This window comes from Lynx canadensis, chromosome C2, assembly GCF_007474595.2.
Source record: "Lynx canadensis isolate LIC74 chromosome C2, mLynCan4.pri.v2, whole genome shotgun sequence".
NCBI classification, from domain to species: Eukaryota; Metazoa; Chordata; class Mammalia; order Carnivora; family Felidae; genus Lynx; species Lynx canadensis.
In genome coordinates, this window is record NC_044311.2 from 28,724,875 (window position 1) to 28,743,815 (window position 18,941).

General features: G+C 38.1%; 1 protein-coding gene across 2 annotated transcripts in view; it reads right to left on the bottom strand.

Annotated features, from left to right (window-relative positions):
• NPHP3 (nephrocystin 3) overlaps positions 1–18,556 on the bottom strand; it is a 44,094-nt gene extending 25,538 nt beyond the window's left edge. The window contains exons 1-9 of one of the 2 annotated variants that reach the window (XM_030329485.1): positions 18,121–18,555; positions 15,740–15,865; positions 15,050–15,200; positions 12,871–13,023; positions 11,705–11,838; positions 10,018–10,178; positions 6,415–6,571; positions 2,776–2,850; positions 268–441 (exon numbers count right to left, since the gene is read on the bottom strand). In XM_030329485.1, coding sequence (XP_030185345.1) covers positions 268–441; positions 2,776–2,850; positions 6,415–6,571; positions 10,018–10,178; positions 11,705–11,838; positions 12,871–13,023; positions 15,050–15,200; positions 15,740–15,865; positions 18,121–18,516 — 1,527 coding nt within the window. In that variant the 5' untranslated portion in view covers positions 18,517–18,555. Of the gene's footprint in view, positions 1–267; positions 442–2,775; positions 2,851–6,414; positions 6,572–10,017; positions 10,179–11,704; positions 11,839–12,870; positions 13,024–15,049; positions 15,201–15,739; positions 15,866–18,120 lie in introns of both variants that reach the window. The other variant, XM_030329486.1, reaches the window with a different exon arrangement.
• Positions 18,557–18,941: the final 385 nt, after the last annotated feature.

Below are 18,941 nucleotides of genomic sequence, written 5' to 3' on the forward strand. Positions count from 1 at the left end.
GGTTTGGTGAACTTCAGATGGTAGCATAAAGAACATGTAGTTGATAAGTCCTCATCTGTAACTAAAAATGTTTGATGTTCATAAATATAGTTGAACCTCACTTTTCTTTCATATGATACAAAGTTAAGCATATGCCTCAATATGGATAATCAAGCCGTGAGGACAAACACTAACAATTATCCTTGACTATATTTAGGTAAAACCACAATCATAATAGAGTCTTAAGTGGTGACTGATCTTTGTTGGAACAATACTCCAAATGCTCACTTTGTCAAATCCCAATTCGTGGGCTGAATTTGAAGCCTGTTGGAAAGTTTCCATTTGTTCTTGTTCATCATGTATGTCCCACAGAACATCACCAAAATCATCTTCTTCTGGAATAGAATCTTCACTGCCCAAATCCTTAGTCTCCATGTCTGTGTTCTCAAAGCCCAGGATGTCCTGAACACCAAGAGCAAGCACACGAAAGTGAATAAAGAACTTAAACATCTTGTAGCAGTGTTAGCACACAGGCCTAAGGTGGCCTTCACTTACTGAGGGGGACAAGTCCAAACCTATGGTCTTCGTATACTACAAACAAGAATAAATATAAAACCATAAAAAAACATGTTTAAAAATAAAGAAATATTAAAATGATAAACACAAAGATCTTTCTCTTTTATTAAAAATAGAAGGGCATTTGGGGCCCCCAACTGGCTCAGTCAGTAGAGCATGTGACTCTTGATTCTGGGGTCATGGGTTCAAGCCCCACACTGGGTGCAGAGCTTACATTAAAAAATAACTGGACACCTGGATGGCTCAGTCAAGTGGGCCTCTGACTCTTGACTTCAGCTCAGGTCATGATCTTAGGGTTGTGGGATTGAGCCCTGTGTCAGGCTCCAGACTGAGTGTGGAGGCTTCTTAAGATTCTCTTTCTCCCTCTGTCCCTCCCTCCTCCACCCTGGTAGTGCATGCTCTCTACAAAAAAAAAAAAAAAAAAGCAGAGCATTTGACTCCTCAGGGATCTATTTTTCTGAAAAATGTTACATAATATTCATTTATATCTATCTGGAAAACAATTTTAAAAATTGTGATAATGCTTAAAAATATGCTGCTTTACATTTTTGTAAGAATTTAATTCCTAAGATTGGGTTTCTTGATATCAAATATTTGTGTTGTGATTTATAGTCTTTATATCACTGAAAATATGTTGTTCCTCAAACAGTAAAGATGGCAAATATGTCCACTTTCCTTTGCTGCCATTTATTCTGCTAAATTAATTTTATTTAACTGTGGTCCTAAAATTCACAAGATTGTTGAGAAGGTAAAAATTGATGTTAATTTTTATACTAAAGAACACTGTACAAAATGTGTTGCCAGAAGTCATATCATTATATTCTCGAGCTCATTCTTTTTCTCTGATAACAAATCTCCATACTTTTAATACAAATTAATTAGAAAAAGTAATCTAATCCCTAACTTCCCAAATAGAATCCCAGGTACCCTGCAGGGGTGTCCGCAGGTATGGGCAACTGCGGGCTAAACGTGGTACTTCTTTCTATTGCGCCCATTTTACTTTAAGGGTGTGGGTTCTTTAAGGGTTCTTTTTCTTCTTATTATCATTACTAGCATTGCATTTATTTATTTATTTATTTTTAATGTTTATTTATTTTTGAGAGAGAGAGAGCATGAGCAGGGGAGGAGCAGAGAGAGACGGAGACATAGAACCTGAAGCAGTCTCTAGACTGAGCTGTCAGCACAGAGCCCGACGTGGGGTTCGAACTCATGAACTGAGAGATCATGACCTGAGCTGAAGTCGGACACTTAACCAACTGAGCCACCCAGGTGCCCCTCATTACTAGCATTTTAGAGGATATATAATTTAAAATAATTTTTTATATTAAAAATAAACACAGGTATAACATTAAGCAGAATATAGAACTCACATAAATTTACAAGATAATACTTGAGATATCACAGACACTTTCAGCCCGAGACACTTACTATGATCCATGACCTCAGACTCTTAGAGATATGATTTCACCCCTCTGTGTTGTAGGGATAATGTAGTGGATAAATTTGAAAAATGTTTTTCTAATTTATAAAAGTTCAAGGTGCACACAAAACCTTGAATAAGATAAACATCTTCCCTCAAATACTTATACTTTTTACATGGCACTTTTGCAATCTACTTTACACTTATCAGGTATTGAGGCATCCAATAGCTTTGTGAAACAAATGACAGATAAAGATACATGGTACTTGGGGCGCCTGGGTGGCTCAGTCGATTAAGCATCTGACTCTTGGTTTTGGCTCAGGTCATGATCTCGCAGTTCGTGGGTTTGAGCTCTACATTGCGCTCTGTACTGGCAGTGCAGAGCCTGCTTGGGATTCTCTCTCTCTGCCCCTCCCCTGCTCATGTGCTCTCTCTATCAAAATAAATAAATAAACTTAAAACAATAATTAAAAAAAATACATAGTACTAGTAATACGATGACAATACCACAGGATAGACAACCACCAGAAACAGTGACACTTTCCCAGGTATTATTTTCTCCCCCCCCCCAACCCCCAGGTATTATTTTCAAAAACACAAATAAGTTGTTTTCATTGGAAGACCCAACTTTATGGAAAACAGTCTTAGAAAGAAAAATTTTTTTTAACTAGGCTCTACACCCAACATGGGACTCCAACCCACAATTCTGAGATCAAGAGTTGCATGCTCTTCTGAGCAAGCCAGCCAGGCGCTCCTTAGAATATTTTAGATGAAATTTTACAAGGAATGCATATTTTTACCTGTTTAATAATCTTTTCCACATAAATATAAATTTTATATACTCCTTCTGTAGGATCTCCAGAGTGATCAATGATCTGGAAAAAAGAAAAAAGTTCAACAACAACATGAAAAAAACAATAACAGGAGGAGGTGGTGATGGTAAATATTTCTATAGAAGTTATATGTCAGGGATTATCCTAAGTACTTTACATATTAGTTCATCTGTCCCACAACAATCCAATGAGAGAGACACTATTACATTGTTTTTTCAAGAACAGAATTTAGCAATTCATCACTCACATAACACAGTGCTCATTGCAACCTCATTACCCCTCACCCCTTTAGCCCTTTCCCCCACCCAACACCCTGCCAGCAACTCTCAAATTGTTCTCTGTACTTCAGAATCTCTTATGGTTTGTTTCCCTGTTTTTATATTATTTTTGCTACCCTTCCCTTATGTTCATCTGTTTTGTATCTTAAATTCCACATATGAGTGAAATCATAGGGTATTTTGTCTTTCTCTGACGGACTTATTTTGCTTAGCATAATACACTCTAGCTCCATCCACATTGTTGCAAACAGATGCAAGATTTAATTTTTTGATCATGGAGTAATATCCCATTATATATATACATATATACCACATCTTCTTTATCCATTCATCAGTTGATGGACATTTGGGCTATTGTCAGTAGTGCTGCTATAAATACTGGGGTGCATGTACCCCTTCAAATCAGCACTCCTGTATCCTCCAGATAAGGTATTTACCTACTAGTGTGCAATTGCTGGGTCATAGGGTAGTTTCTATTTTTAATTTTTTGAGGAACCTCCTTACTGTTTTCCAGAGTGGTTGCACCAGTTTGTGCAAAAGGGTTCCTTTTTCTCTACATCCTTGCTTTAGCTATTAGGGGGTCTTTTCTGGTTCCATACAAATTTTAGGATTGTTTGTTCTAGCTCTGCAAAGAACGCTTGTTATTTTGATAGGAATTGCATCGAATATGTAGATTGCTTTGGGTAGTATTGACATTTTAACAATATTTGTTCTTCCAATCCACGAGCACGGAATGTTTTTCCATTTTGTGTGTGTGTGTGTCTTCTTTAATTTCTTTCACAAACTTTCTATAGTTTTCAATGTATAGATTTTTCACCCTTTGGTTAGGTTTATTCCTAGGTATTTTATGGTTTTGGTGCAATTGTAAATGGGATTGATTCCTAGGTTTCTCTTTCTGCTGCTTCATTATTGGTGTATAGAAATGCAACCATGGGGCACCTGGGTGGCTCCGTCGGCTGAGCGTCTGACTTCAGCTCAGGTCATGATCTCATGGTTCGTGGGTTCAAGGTTGGCATCAGGCTGCTGATGTTAGCACAAAGCCCGCTTCAGATCCTCTGTGGCCCTCTCCCTCTGCCCCTCCCCCACTTGTGCTGTCTCTCCCAAAATAAATAAATAAACTTAAAAAAAAGAAATGCAACCAATTTCTGCACAGTGATTTTATATCCTGCATCTTTGCTAAATTCGTGTATCAATTCTACCAGGTTTTTTGTGGAGTCTTTTGGGTTTTCCACATAGGGTATCACTGTCTGCAAAGAGTGAAAGTTTGACTTCCTCCTTGCTGATTTGGATGCCTTTTATTTCTTTGTGTTGTCTGACTGCTGAGGCTAGGACCTCCAACACTATGTTGAATATCAGTGGTGAGAGTGGACATCCTCAGATCAATTTCCTAGGTGTTCAAAAGGGTTTGGTGCTGATCTAGCTGCAATTCAGGGATAAGACAAACTCAGGGTCTCCATGGTGGTCCACTATCTTCAGACCCAATTACTTTTAATTTTTTTTTTTAAGAGAAAGTGTGTGCCCAAGAGGGGGAGGGGCAAAGAGGGAGGGACAGAATCTCAAGCAGGCTCCATGCTTAGGGCAGAGCCCTACATGGAGCTCAATCATGTGAGATCATGACCTGAGCTGAAATCAAGACTTGGACACTTAACTGACTGAGCCACCAGGTGGTATTGTTAATACCTCAATTTCACAGAAGAGGAAACAGAGGCAAGTTATGCAAACTGTTGGAGGTCACACAAGGGGATTTATTGTGAACAATGGGAACAGTGTTGCAATAAAACAAAAAATACACTTTTTTCACTTACTTATCCAAATTCTGTCTTATATACATCCATACCACTCAATATATATGACCTTCAAAATACATCAAAATCAATTTTTATAATAAGACTATAATTCTATAAAACAAAAAAGCAAAATGGTATTCTGCTATGTAAAACAGTAGTCTTCTGAGTTTTCTGAAAGAAGAATGCCCTACCTATAAAGAACATGTGTGTTGCTAGTAAATGATTATTGGATAAAATTAGAGTAGGGCAATGGTTTTACAAAGCACATCAAGTGAACCAGAATGGAAGTTTATCCTATGTTTCCATTTATAATCATGGTAAACAGATCTTATTTTACTCCTATTTTATAAAATAAATTCATCCCTCTAGTGTATTAATTTTAAAAATCAATTTACAAATAGAATAGAGATCTGAAAGAAAAGTCAGTATCTTTCCTCTTAGGATCTAGTGGACTAAGCTCATACTAATGTAATTAAAGCAAATAATGAAATGGTTCTGGAGATTATAACAAAATACACTATTTTGTGTTGGGCTCTTTAATATTACATTGGGCTCAAGCTTTTTCAATACTAAATGATGTAAAAAAAATGCTTGTGTTCACATTCGATCTTATTTCTTGAATGGGCACAGAGAAAAACAATGTCAAAATCCAAGTTGTTTTCAACTATATTCTTTTTTTTTTTAAGACTTTATTTTTAAGTAATCTTTATACCCATTGTGGGGCTTGAATTCACAACCCTGAGATCAAGAGTTGCATGCTCTACTGACTGAGCCTGCCAGGTGCCCCTCAACTGTATTCTTAACACAACTGTAAGAATTTTTAAGTTATCTCAGTGTGCAGTAAGGCAAAGCCTGTAATCTCTATTCTAAATATTATCCCACCATGCATCTAAGAATGGTCAAATCTCTCATACTCTTATTCACTGTTTTGCTTTTCCCAATGCCCTTAGAAGAGGTTGCTATGAAAAGGCTCTTTCTTACACTGATCCTTGGTCAACGGTAGACAAAAGGACTCTGCACTTGGGGAGAAAAGCACAGGAAAAAATCTGATTTTTCCACTCATAGATCATACCCTTTGTAGCTGTGTATTGCTATTTATCCCTTTCTTTTTCTCATAGTCGACAACTAAGTCTATTGGCTCTACTGTCAAAATTTACCGATTCCTGTTTCTCATCACTTCCTGTACCTCCACCCTGGTCCAAGCCACCAGCATCTTTCACCTGGTGACTGCAAGAGCTCTCCAACTCTGCCTTCCTCCACTACACGGCAGCCCAAGAACATCCTTGTCAGAATCGTATTTCTTCTGCTGCTGCTTAAAGTCTTCCAATGACTCCAGTAAAAACCCCCAGATTAAAAAAAAAAAAAATCTCACTCGCAGTAAAAAAAACAAGGTTTCTATAGTGATCTCCAAGGTTCTTTACCCTTAGCTCCCAGTCACCTGTCCTATTAATCTCCCCTTACTCACTCCCACCTCATGGCCTTTGCTCTAACACTTCCCTTGGGCAACCAGGTTCTTAAAAAAATAACCTTCTGAATTTTACCTTGGCTTTGTTGGTCTTGTTCAGGTTAGAAACTTGATCAATCAATTGCTGGATGGAGTTGGAAATGACTTTCCCATCCTCTAAGCGATGATAAATTAATCGTGGTTTGCCTTCAGGGTTTTTCAGAAAAGCTTCTTCGCAGTCTTCCAACAAAAGGCTAGATTGGAAATCAGTATTTCTTGTCCTACACTGCACTATGGCAGCAAACAATCAACCTAAGTGTCAATAATGGCAGTTTAAAGCAATGACAAGGGGCCAGAAGAAGCCCAGGGACAGAACAAGTGCACCTTTCCAAAAATGGATGTTTTATAGCTCTGTTCCAGCTTAGCCAGAAAATATAATGCATTCATTAGCAGACAGAACAAGTACAATAAATTCTGCATTAAATTGAATCTCAAAGCATACATAACTTTAATTTTTCAAATCTAACAACAACAACAAAAAAACCTCTCAAAAAATACTGTAAACATGGCTCAAAATAATGGACCAGACTCATGAGACTTTGCAAATAAATGGAAACCTAATTCCACTTAGAAATAAATAATTTCCAAATTAAAATACAATTATTATGAAACCCAGTGCTTCAAGATTTTTCTCTTCTCTAGTCTGTTAGCCTTTCTCATCCAATGAACAACCTGAATCTTTATACCCAAGATATAGTATGAGAAAGATCCAGAGGCAGATGGGGGAGGTCAGATGGCTAGTAAAATCTTAGTTGAAGTACAGGGTTAAAAAAAAAAATTCTAACTTTGCTACAGGGTACCATAATGACAGTTTTTATTATTCCTATTTAAATTCTAGAAAAATATTAAAATAACCTACCAGTGTTTTCTACATGGCAAGGAAAATTACAACCAATTCCCCTTTCTAAAAAGCATTAATTGAAAGATCGTCTAGAGAAGCAAATTAGTGTGTGTATGCAAGGGAGAGCTATTACATGATTCAAAATTTACATAATATATTAAAATACTAGCCCCAATACAAAACAGAGTAATGTTCTATCATACGTCTCTGTGCCAATCCAATCAAACCAAACCAAGGAATTTTTCCTTGTTCAAATCATTCTGACCATGTTCTATATAATTTTTGGATTTTGGTTCTTTTGTTATTACTTTGGGAGAAAAGTCTGTGGTACATGTGAATACTAAAGAATGGGCCACCGTTCAGGCACATGTTGCTATTTCAAAATCACTCCCTACAAAATTGACACGTGGGGCTCACATGAAATGATATGACATCTGGGATTTACTTCAAATTCTTTGGTGCGAGGGAAGAATATGGGGCTACTGGGTACTGCTCAGGGGACATGATTCTAGAGTCATCTTTTGAGAAGAATGGGGGAATCATCATGAGAGGTGAAGGAACAACCTGAGAAAAATAAAAGTTCTATGAACCCTTGTTTACGGTGTGAAGCCTACAATTACTGCCATATTTCTTGACAGCCATGAAATAAACATTAAGGAAATAAAATAATCAGCAGATGGAATATGAAAAATTAAAGCAAAATAAAGGCAAAGCATAGGTGAAGAAATGATTAAATTTTAGAAATTAAAATTCTTATTCTTTAAGAATAAAGTTTTTAAAATGTAAAATAAATAAAATTTTAGTTAAAGAAGATAAGCTGAAATCTGCCAAGCAAAGTAATAAAACATGAAAGAAATGAAGGATAAAGGGTAAAAGATGAAGAGTAAAAGATTAAGAGGGATTTAATATGAGAAAGATAGAAATAAATGTTAAAAATGTAAAAATAATGTGCAATATTTTATTAACTAAACATGGATAAAAGGTAAAGAAAAAACAAGATGGTTTAAAGGATTAGAGAATAAGAGAAAAACAACAAATGACATATTACCACCTGAGATAAAATACTACCCAGATATTAAATAATAAAACAGAATATATCCTTAATAAATACAAAAAAATAACAGGAAAAGAAAAGGGGCAAGGGAGGAAAAGAACCCCAACTAAAAGGGAATCAAGTGGAAAGAATCCTTAAAACTTGTTTGGGTGGAGGCTCATTGACCAAGTGGTTCCTTGGCCACTGGGCAGTCTTAAGGAGCAATGATGGATCACACTGCAGGGTCTCTGGTAAAGCCTAGGGCTCCACATACTTCTGCACACAGTTGAGGTCAGAGTTGGTCCTCAATAAAAGGAAAAATGCTCTGGAAGGGTTAAATCCAATCAGACAGCAAATGTAGAAGAAAACCTCTTATTAAATATATTTTGTCTTCTATCTATGTATCTAGTTGGTTAAAAAAAAAATCCTTATTTGCAGACTAACTCATTGGTGTTAATTATATTCACATTATAAGAAAATTGCTCACTTTACTGGAATTAAGTAGTAAGCTCCTCAGAGAATTAAAAACTTGATTTAACATCTATATAAGTGTTCAAGTAGCTCTCAATTTGTATCTGAAGAAAGAAAATAATGAAAGTTAATGCAGATTATTGAAATCAGGAGTTGCCAACTTGTTCTATTAGGGCCAGTGAGTATACATTTTAGGCTTCATGAGCTACACAGTCTTTGTTGTAACCGCAGTACTTAACTCTGCTCTTGTAGTATGAAAGCAGCTGTAAAAATACATAAATAAATGAATATAACTATGTTCCAATAAAATTTTATTTATAAAAGCAGGTGGCTGACTGGATTTGGCCTGAAGGCCATAGTTAGCTACCCCTGAGTAAAATGATCTTTGCATTAATGATGCCAACATTAGGACCTGTTAATGCAAACAGTGTAAAGTTCTTAATTCTTTGTTTCTGTATGAAAAGCCAAAACATTTATTGAATTTTGTGGATTGTTTTTGATTATAAGGATGCAATTAGAACTTACCTTTGAAGTTCATTTGGCAATCTCAATTCTTTTATTTATTTATTTATTTATTTAAAATGTTATTTTTTATTTTATTTTTTTTTTTTTTTAATTTTTTTTTTTTTCCAACGTTTATTTATTTTTGGGACAGAGAGAGACAGAGCATGAACGGGGGAGGGGCAGAGAGAGAGGGAGACACAGAATCGGAAACAGGCTCCAGGCTCCGAGCCATCAGCCCAGAGCCTGACGCGGGGCTCGAACTCCCGGACCGCGAGATCGTGACCTGGCTGAAGTCGGACGCTTAACCGACTGCGCCACCCAGGCGCCCCTAAAATGTTATTTTTTAAAATTTACATCCAAATTAGTTAGCATATAGTGAAACAATGATTTCAGGAGTAGATTCCTTAATGCCCCTTACCCATTTAGCCCATCCCCCTCCCTCAATCCCGCCAGCAACCCTTAGTTTGTTCTCCATATTTATGAGTCTCTTCTGTTTTGTCCCCCTCCTTTTTTTTATATTATTTTTGTTTCCCTTCCCTTATGTTCATCTGTTTTGTCTCTTAAAGTCCTCATATGAGTGAAGTCATATGATTTCTGTCTTTCTCTGACTGACTAATTTCACTTAGCATCATACCCTCCAGTTCCATCCAAGTAGTTGTAAATGGTAAGATTTCATTCTTTTTGTGGCAGTCTCAATTCTATACAACTCCTACACTTGATCTTAGTCAAAAGGCCAAGAAGTGATCAATTCTATACAACTCCTGTAATAAAGGACAGAATTTTCAGCTTACCTTGGTAAGGTTAAATGAATGAATAAAATAACTAATGAACTCTTCTCAATTTCCCATTTTCTAACAGCAAGGTATTGATTTTCAAGATCTATTGGAAAATATACAGCGTGGAAAAAATATCCCATTGTCTCACACATTCTTTTAAGTTTAGGTGAATAGTCCTAAAAAGAAATTAAAACAAAACAAAACACAAGAAATTAAAACATAATAAAAGCACAGCTTATATAACTAAAGATCTAGTCAGCTTCATACTACTTAAAATAAAAAAGCATGCTTTAGAACAGGTTATGTTGAAGATTTTTTTAATTTAAAACTTAAAAGTATAATATTTTAAAGAAAATCTTTAAGAGAAAAGGCAAGTTTCCCTTAAAACAAAAATATATAAGCTTAGTAACTTGGCTGTTTCCTAGCTCAGAAAATAATTTATTTCATAATAAAACCTAAAACAATGGAAGAAAAATATTGGGATAATTTCCTTTGGTATTTATTTTTGTTATTATTATTATTATTATTATTATTATAAATGATTTCTGCTTTATTGTTATAAAGAGTAGAAAACCCAAATCCATGAATCTATATTGTAAAAAGTGTCCACCATGATATATTAGAACATTAAAGCAAACAGATATAAATAAAAAAATTATGTTGGTCTATAACAAATGAAGTTACTAAGTAATGATAAGCATTATTATGCAATAAATGAGTAATTCCCTCAACATCAGTTTGGTAATAACCTATATTCAGTTAGTGAGTAGAAACTTTGGTTTTCAAAATATTTTATCTCTCAACCCAAGTTGAACAATATCAAAAAGCAAAGCTAAATAAATTCATTAATCAACAATCTTTTAATCAATAATGTTAATATAGCAGGTATAGCATGTGACATGCAGATTTATTTAAAATTCAGTTAGAACAGTAATAGGCAAACTTTTTCTGTAAACGGCAAGTACTCTTACAAGTTAGTAATAGCTTAATGACTTGATATTTTAGCAGAGGTCCTTGGGGTCCATTTAGTCTCTCGTGATTTATTCCGCCATTGTAGTATGAAGCAGACATAGACAGTGTGTAAATGAATAAGCTGTGTTCAGCTTAGTAGTGTGTAAATGAACACTAGCTGTGTTCCAGTAAAACCTTATTTATAGACAATAAAATGTGAATTTAATATAATTTTCACATGTCATAAAACATTCATCTTTTCATTTTTTTTCCAACCATGTGAAAAGGTAAAAAGCAATTTTAGCTTTCGGTCCTATAAAGACAGGCTGCAGGCCAGATCTGGCCCACAGGCTGGAGTATGCCTGCCCTCTCCCTCAGGTTAACCCCAATGACTGCCTTGAAAAATTAAAAACCATGATAAAGATTAAATTTTGTTATAACCTGAAACAGATTCAAGGCTAGGGCTGGCAGATATTACCTAAAGCAGGCGCTATCAACAAGGGTCTTAAACGCTGTGCACAATGTACAATAAAGCATTCATAAGAATTAAGTTCCAAAGCCTTTATTTGAATACACTGATAAAACTGAGCAAGATTTTCTCTTAAAAAAAGCCCAAATTCTTCTTGCTCTTTAAGACATATAATCTGATAGGTAGTAAACTGCTTGGTTTAGATGTAGTAGTGTCATAAATAGGACACAATATTAACTTGTATTTTAAATCAGTGAATAAAGAATTTATAAATATCCTCACCTTAAGGAAAAGATCCACTTCAGGCTGGGTTTCATCTGTATAAATGAGGTAACATCTGACAGTGTTACTCCACAGAGAATGTGAAAACAATGGAGTAACTTGTAATAAACTAGCTACAGCAACATCCCAGTCATCTAAAAATAAAATTTATCATGAGTTCATGAAAAAAAATCATCAAAAAACATTTGACAACATGTTTAAAAGTCTTTTAAAAGTCTGCAAAAACACAACAGGCAACATAGAATGCAATCTGATCTTACTCGTTAATAATGACACACCTTCTGGAATAATATATTAGAAGGCAAACAGTTCTTTAACCTCAAATTCTATCCTTGGGCATAAAGTAATCAATGTCACCCAGGGTCCTTGCTGAGGTACCAGTGGTTCCAGTCAATATCATGAACCTATGTTACTTGAGCTGTTTAATTAGTTTGCAACTGTAGGAGGGCCTACATTTGCAGGCTGGCCTATACTTTTACCTACTTATTATTCTTGAGGTATATTAAGTCAAAAAGAAACTTTAAGAATGGCATAAAATGAAATGCTATTTAGTGAAAAAGAACATTTTAAGACATATTTGGCTAATTCAAAAGGCATAATTAAACACTTTTCATTTTGCTGATAATCTTATAGTTTAAGAAAAAAAAATAGAGCTACTTATAACATCTCAGATCTGCACTGGCATTGAAATTCTGAACAGATCTCAGAGCTGTTTTGGACACCAAATTATATAAAAATAATGAAAATATTCTTCTGACTAAGGATACTACATTGCATAACTTTGTACTCTATTCTGCAGCCTTCTCTAACCTTTAAAAGCATCAAAAACACAGAGGGAAAGACTAAAAACTACTGTTTCTCAGTTAATCTATATTACACTCTCAATGATCAACTGAAACCCCTGAGAATTCAGACCAGAAGCGAAGTTTTTAGAACCTGATTTGTCAGTCTGGCCAGGGAACACCATCTGATCCTGATGTGAATTACAGAACTTACTTAGCCCTGCTCAGTGACAGCACCGGTAAGTACATGCTGGTTTGACAGTGGAAGACACCCAGAATAAAAATCTCATGCCTGGTTGATGGTTGTTTTCCCAGCACACAAGATTACAGCATAGGAACAGTCATTACCATTAGCCAAAGTAATTGGCAAATGGCTTGTGTTACCTCTGTTGACATTTGCAAAGGGTCCTTCCACATCTATAGAACTATGGGCAAACTCAGGACCCCTGAAGGACTGCTGAAGCTGGATCATACTCCCTATGGAAGGTTCACTTCCCAAAGCTCCTCCAGTCCAGTATTCACACTGGGTTCCAGCAGCTATAAATGCAAGAGATTTTATCTTGTGAAAACCAAATTACTGAATGTTCAAAAACTTATCACATGTACTACACAGGATTTCTAATTAAAAAAAAACAACAACTATAATATTATATACAACAAATACCCAAATATTCAATCTTTAATGATTTTGAAAGTACTTTGTTACCAACTTTTGGCAACTTCTAAGGTGCTGGTTAGCATAATTCTGGTTGTCATCTCAAACTCAAAGAGGGGACTAAAGAGAGAAAGATGAAAAGAAATAAACGATATAGTAACCAAAGGAACTGTAACAACTGTGAGAAGTTAAAAATATCCCCATACAAAAATTCTAAACAAGATTTCTAACCATATAGTTAAGGCATCAGTGTAAAATTTGAAGGAAAGAATTTAAAAGGAAGACTATTACTAGCACACCTGTAATTATCATTGGTAATTCATTAGGATGTAAGCTAAGGATGTAAAGAGTGCCCCCTCTTTAAACTTCCAGAGAAATAAAATTAATGTCTGAATCAGTTGGTGCTTATGAACACAGCATCTTTGACTAAATATGCATACACTAGTATTTGGACTCAATATCTGGCAAAAATGAGATCATTATTTGTAGGTCTTTGAATGTGAAATGAATGATGTTCCCTCAGTATCCTTTCTTTATGTTCAAATCAAAATATGAAGAAAGACCTAGGAGGAAATACTAACTTGTTCTTATTAACTTGCCAAGGTAATTACGATATAATAGTTTTGAAACACTGCACATTTTAAAACATGTCAACACTGAAATAACCACTAAGACTAATGTGGGGTCAACAAGAGGATCCTCTTAGTCACTCAAAGCCATTAAGAATCACTTCATTTTTTTCCCCTTCAAAAGTTAGTAATAAAAATCCCAGAATGCTGGTCAGATTCCAATGGCTCTAAAATGTAAACTAAGAGGGAATTGTCAAGTTGCCATATTTCACTCCCAAATCAGTTTGTAAGAATAAAATGCAGGTTCCTGTAAATGAGAGAGTGACTACATTTTTCTACTGCATTTACCAATAGAATATTTTTCATTTTTCAGTATCAGCCACAGTTTATTATTATTTTCTTAGAACATGGTAGACCCTTGCCTTCTATGGCTCCAAGCTTTATTTCTAGAAAAACATATTTTATATGTTTAATTATAGAATATAAACTTTTTGAATAGCTTACGGGACTGTCCTGGAAACCATTTAGTGGAATATCATGCAGATATTCTAATGGATGGTTGCAAAGAATTTATCATTATGTGGAAAAATAATGTAACAGAGACTACCAACTATCCTCCAATATCCATTCTCCCCTTCTTCCTTTAGTAACAGAATTTCCAACTTTACATGGATACATGACTCTCCTACTAATGATTATACTCTTAAATCTTCCTGAGTGTAGTGCTGGCCAATGCGGTATCAGATTGTGCTTGCTTTCTTTCTTCTTTCTTTCTTTCTTTCTTTCTTTCTTTCTTTCTTTCTTTCTTTTTCTTTCTTCCTTCCTTCCTTCCTTCCTTCCTTTTTTTTTTTAAGTTTATTTCTTTACTTTGAGAGAGAATTCCAAGCAGGCTCCACACTACCAGCACTGCTGCTAGATGCAGGGCTCGAACCCACAAACCAGGAGATCAAGACTGGGCCCAAATCAGGAATTGGACGCTTAACCAACTGAGCCACCCAGGGGCCCCTTTCAGATTGTGCTTTCAAGGAGAGGAATGAATTCCCTTCCCTCTTCCCCCAGCCAAAATGGCGATATCATGGTGAGACCTGAAGGAGCTGAGACCAGAGAGAAAAAAATCTATGGGGTGAGGTTGGCAATGCAAGTCAGAAGAAAACATGGCTCTTAACAATGTCATGGACTTCATGGAAAATTGCTGTCATAACACCTGAGAAAGAGGCAGAAAGTGCAATTCTATTTATAACAGCAACCACTCACAACTAAAAGGATTCAACGTTGGCTCTACAATATCATTACACCTATAGTGAAAACTTAAAATATTATAAATAGGAAGTAAATTTACCAGTAACATCTGTACAGTTGTCATCTGAATCAGACTCTCCAGGATCAAATACTTGGATTCCCTGAGCCTGGAGCCTCTGAAGTTTACTTTCCAACTCTCGCTTAGCCCTCAGTAAGTCCTGAATTTCATTCTCCTTGGTCTCCCTAAAAATCTTTAAAAGACAGATGTTAATTTTGAAACCTCTCCCATAATCAAAAGGTTGTGTCATCAACTCTTAACCAAAAAATCTTTCACTCATGAAACCAATATTCAGTTCGGTCCTGACCTGTAGGATGAATAACTAAAGTAACTCTACTGTTTTGTAACTGGAACCCACTGGAATTTGGGCAGGAGGCCTGTCTGTGCCGTGGGGCTGTTTTCTGCACTGCTGACGTTTAGCAAATTTGTCTCCCTCCCACTAGATGCCAGTAATGCCCTGCCATACAAAACATCCCCAAATATTTCCAAATGCCTTACCCCCATATGGAAAGACTTTCTTTTCCCCAAATCCCTATTGCAGTGCTCACTTTTTTATTTTTTCCTTGAAATGATCTCACGTTTACTAGGTCCATCTCAAAAATGTAAAAAGTTCTCTACTCTAGTTCTTAGAACCTTCAGGACTACATCTACTTATTCATGCAGCATTATAGAAACTTTTAAAATATGTTGTTATTCTGCATCACTCTGCAGGTAAAAACATAAGGCATTTACCTTGAATTGCCTTTTCACTTTATCTCTGTCATGTTCAAATGTTGCTGCTCTCTCCATTGCTTGGTATTTTGCTTCTAAAGCACTTTCCTTTTCCCGAAGTATCTTCTGATACGTTTTTTGAAGCGCCTGAAATAACTGACCTTGTTATTTCTAACAAAAATAATATTCCTCTCAAATTTTTCAATATCTTACATATATATTACATGCATACCTTAGAACTGTACCAATCTACTTACTATTTTACCAGTTATCAAGGACTACATATTGCCATTTTATTCAAACACATAATGAATCATGAAAAAAAATGCAAACATGCTTAACTATAATAAATGAAGACACTTCAATGTTAAGCTTTTAATGGAAATTAGTACTGTGAATTGAAATTGAAATACTGTGTCAAACTCTTAATTTTCCCTATGGCACAGTTTTCCCATCTGTAAAAGAACAAAAAGTATATGGGGCGCCTGGGTGGCTCAGTCGGTTGGGCGTCCGACCTCAGCTCAGGTCACGATCTCGCGGTCCGTGAGTTCGAGCCCCGCGTCAGGCTCTGGGCTGATGGCTCAGAGCCCGGAGTCTGTTTCCGATTCTGTGTCTCCCTCTCTCTCTGCCCCTCCCCCGTTCATGCTCTGTCTCTCTCTGTCTCAAAAATAAATAAAACGTTAAAAAAAAATTAAAAAAAAAAGTATATAGTTTGTAAGTCTTAACTTGAAGGATAATTAATTCTGTGTGACCATGCACTTCCTGGCTCCATGTCTTTCTCATTTTGCTATCCCCAGAGCCCCCTTGGTGCCTGTCACATTGAAGGCCCCCAGTAAGTGTATGACTGAATGGGTTAAATAAATATGGAAGAGGTTTTTTTTTAATGCCTAGATATATGAGAAAGGAATCAAAAAGGCTGCATAAAAAAATGGGTGGGTTAGTTAAGGAATCAGTTTAGACCTCAAGATAATACTAAAATGCATAGTGAATTCTACTCAACTTTCAGAACTACTACATATGGTAACAGTAGGAACCTGAGACTGGCATTTGTCAGCCCTTACTGCACTCTGCCCTGGTTGGTCCAGCCTTCTTTTCTACCCCCCATCTCACAGCCATTTCCAATGTGCAGCGTCCATTAGACAATAGCTTCGATGCATGAAATCAGGTATCTGAAATGCGTTAAGTCCATTTTATACAATGCAAGAGCATTAAGACTGCCCAGTAGGAAAACTGGGCAGTCAACAGATAGACTGGTAAGTAATTCTTCCCAGATAACAGTCTAATTTTACAACAGCTACTAGGAAAGGTGCCTAGTCTAGAAGGAAGGAGGATTTTTTTTTTAATGTTTGTTTATGTTTGGGGGCGGCGAGGAAGAGAGAGAGGCAGAGGTAGACACAGAATCTGAAAACAGGCTCCAGGCTCTGAGCTGTCAGCATTGAGCTGGATGCCAGGCTGGAACTCATGAACCTTGAGAACACGACCAAAGCCAAAGTTGGCTGCTTACCCAACTGAGCCACCCAGGTGCCCCTGAAGAAGGCTCTTCTCAGAAAAATCAGTGTGAGGTATTTATTCAATTCCTACTGTGATGAGCCCAGAAACACTTGGGCTGTCTAGAAGTCTCTTCCATAGTTAAAAAAAAAAAAAAAAAAAAGAGTAAAACCACAACCCTCAGAGAGGCCTAAAACAGATGACACAAAGTCTGACAACTTTGCTCACAGAAAAGCAACCTCTTGCTTTACATACCATTTTAATGAGTCAAAACACATCTACTAGAGGGAGACCATGCAATAATTGTTTTTCTGAGTAAATTAGTCAAGTGCATTAAGAGCATTTGACTACACCTAGGGAATGTTTTCAATCAAAGCAGTTAGGATGGTGAAAATCAGGTTTCCAGAAAAATTCACTTCAAGATCATTAAAACTCAAGAGCTCCACACGAAGAAACTGAGAGATATATTTAAGGGGGCGGGGAGTGCAGTTAAAAACTCCTAGGGAATTTGATGAGTTGGCTTCAACAGATGTCACCAAAATCTTTTGTGTGTCTGTGAGCCCTGGGTTAACCTACTTCCCTGGAGCCCCCTGCAGATTGGCATTTGCTGCTTCAGGACACTTTCAGGCTAATTGTTTCAAGGTGTCTGAATGAATGAACCAGAAATAGAAAAGGGGCGGATTACTTAAGGAAATCAGTTTAGACCCCAAGAGAATGTGTCTCTCAAATTAAAATGCAGAGCGGTTCCTAGCCAACTTTCAAAACTACTTGGTTTAGAGAGGGGGCAGGATGGACGAAGGACGGAGTTAGGCGTCCAAAGCCCAGCCTGGCAGGGCGCGGGCGGGGCGGGGTGTGTGTGTGTGGGGGGGGGAACGTCCCGACTGCCCCCGCCGCGCACGCGGGCCGGGCGTTACCTGCAGCTCCGCCCGCAGCCGCTTGTTCTCCGTGTCCAGCTTGGCCTCGCGGCGGCCCATAGACAACAACTCCTGATTTTTGCTGACCCGGAAGATCTCGTATTCCTTCTTCAGCCGCTCGTACTCGGCCGCCGCGTACTCCAGCTCCGGCACGGACGAGCCGGTAGACTTGAAGCTAGCTCCCAGCAGCCCGCCGCCGCCCGCTCCACGGGGCAGCGACCCGGGCCCGGCCCCTGCCGCCGCTGCTGCAGCGCCGCGGCGGAACGAGCTGCGCAGCAGGCGGGCCTTGGGCTTCACCTCCACCGGGATCTCGCAGGCCTCGCCGCCGCCCGCCCCATACGTGTCCTCTATCACTTCCCCGCCAGCGGGGCTCACAAGCGACGAGGCGGTCCCCATTACGCCTGAGGCCGCCCCTACCAGCCAGCGGGGTACCAGAAGGGGGCGGGACGCGGCAAAAGAGACGGGGCGGGGCAGCAAGAAGGGGCAGGTCAGGGCGAAGGGGCGGGGCGAACGGGATGGGGCGTGGCAGCAGGACGGGGAGGGGCGGAGCGCAAGGCGTGCGGGGCGGGCGGTGTGATACGGGTGGGGAGGGGCAGCAGGACGGGGCGGGGCAGAGCTCAAGGCGGGCGGGGCGGGATGGATGGGGCGTGGCAGGAGGGCGGGGCGGGGCAGAAAGAAAGATGGACGGCCGCGCGTGCGGGACCTATCGGGGGATACGGACCAGCGCGTGCATGGCTCCTCTCAGCAGGGTCTTCTCGGTCCCGGGCCCCCTGACGAGGGCGTGCCTCACAGCTGGCAGGGTCCCGGGTTGCTCTACCTTA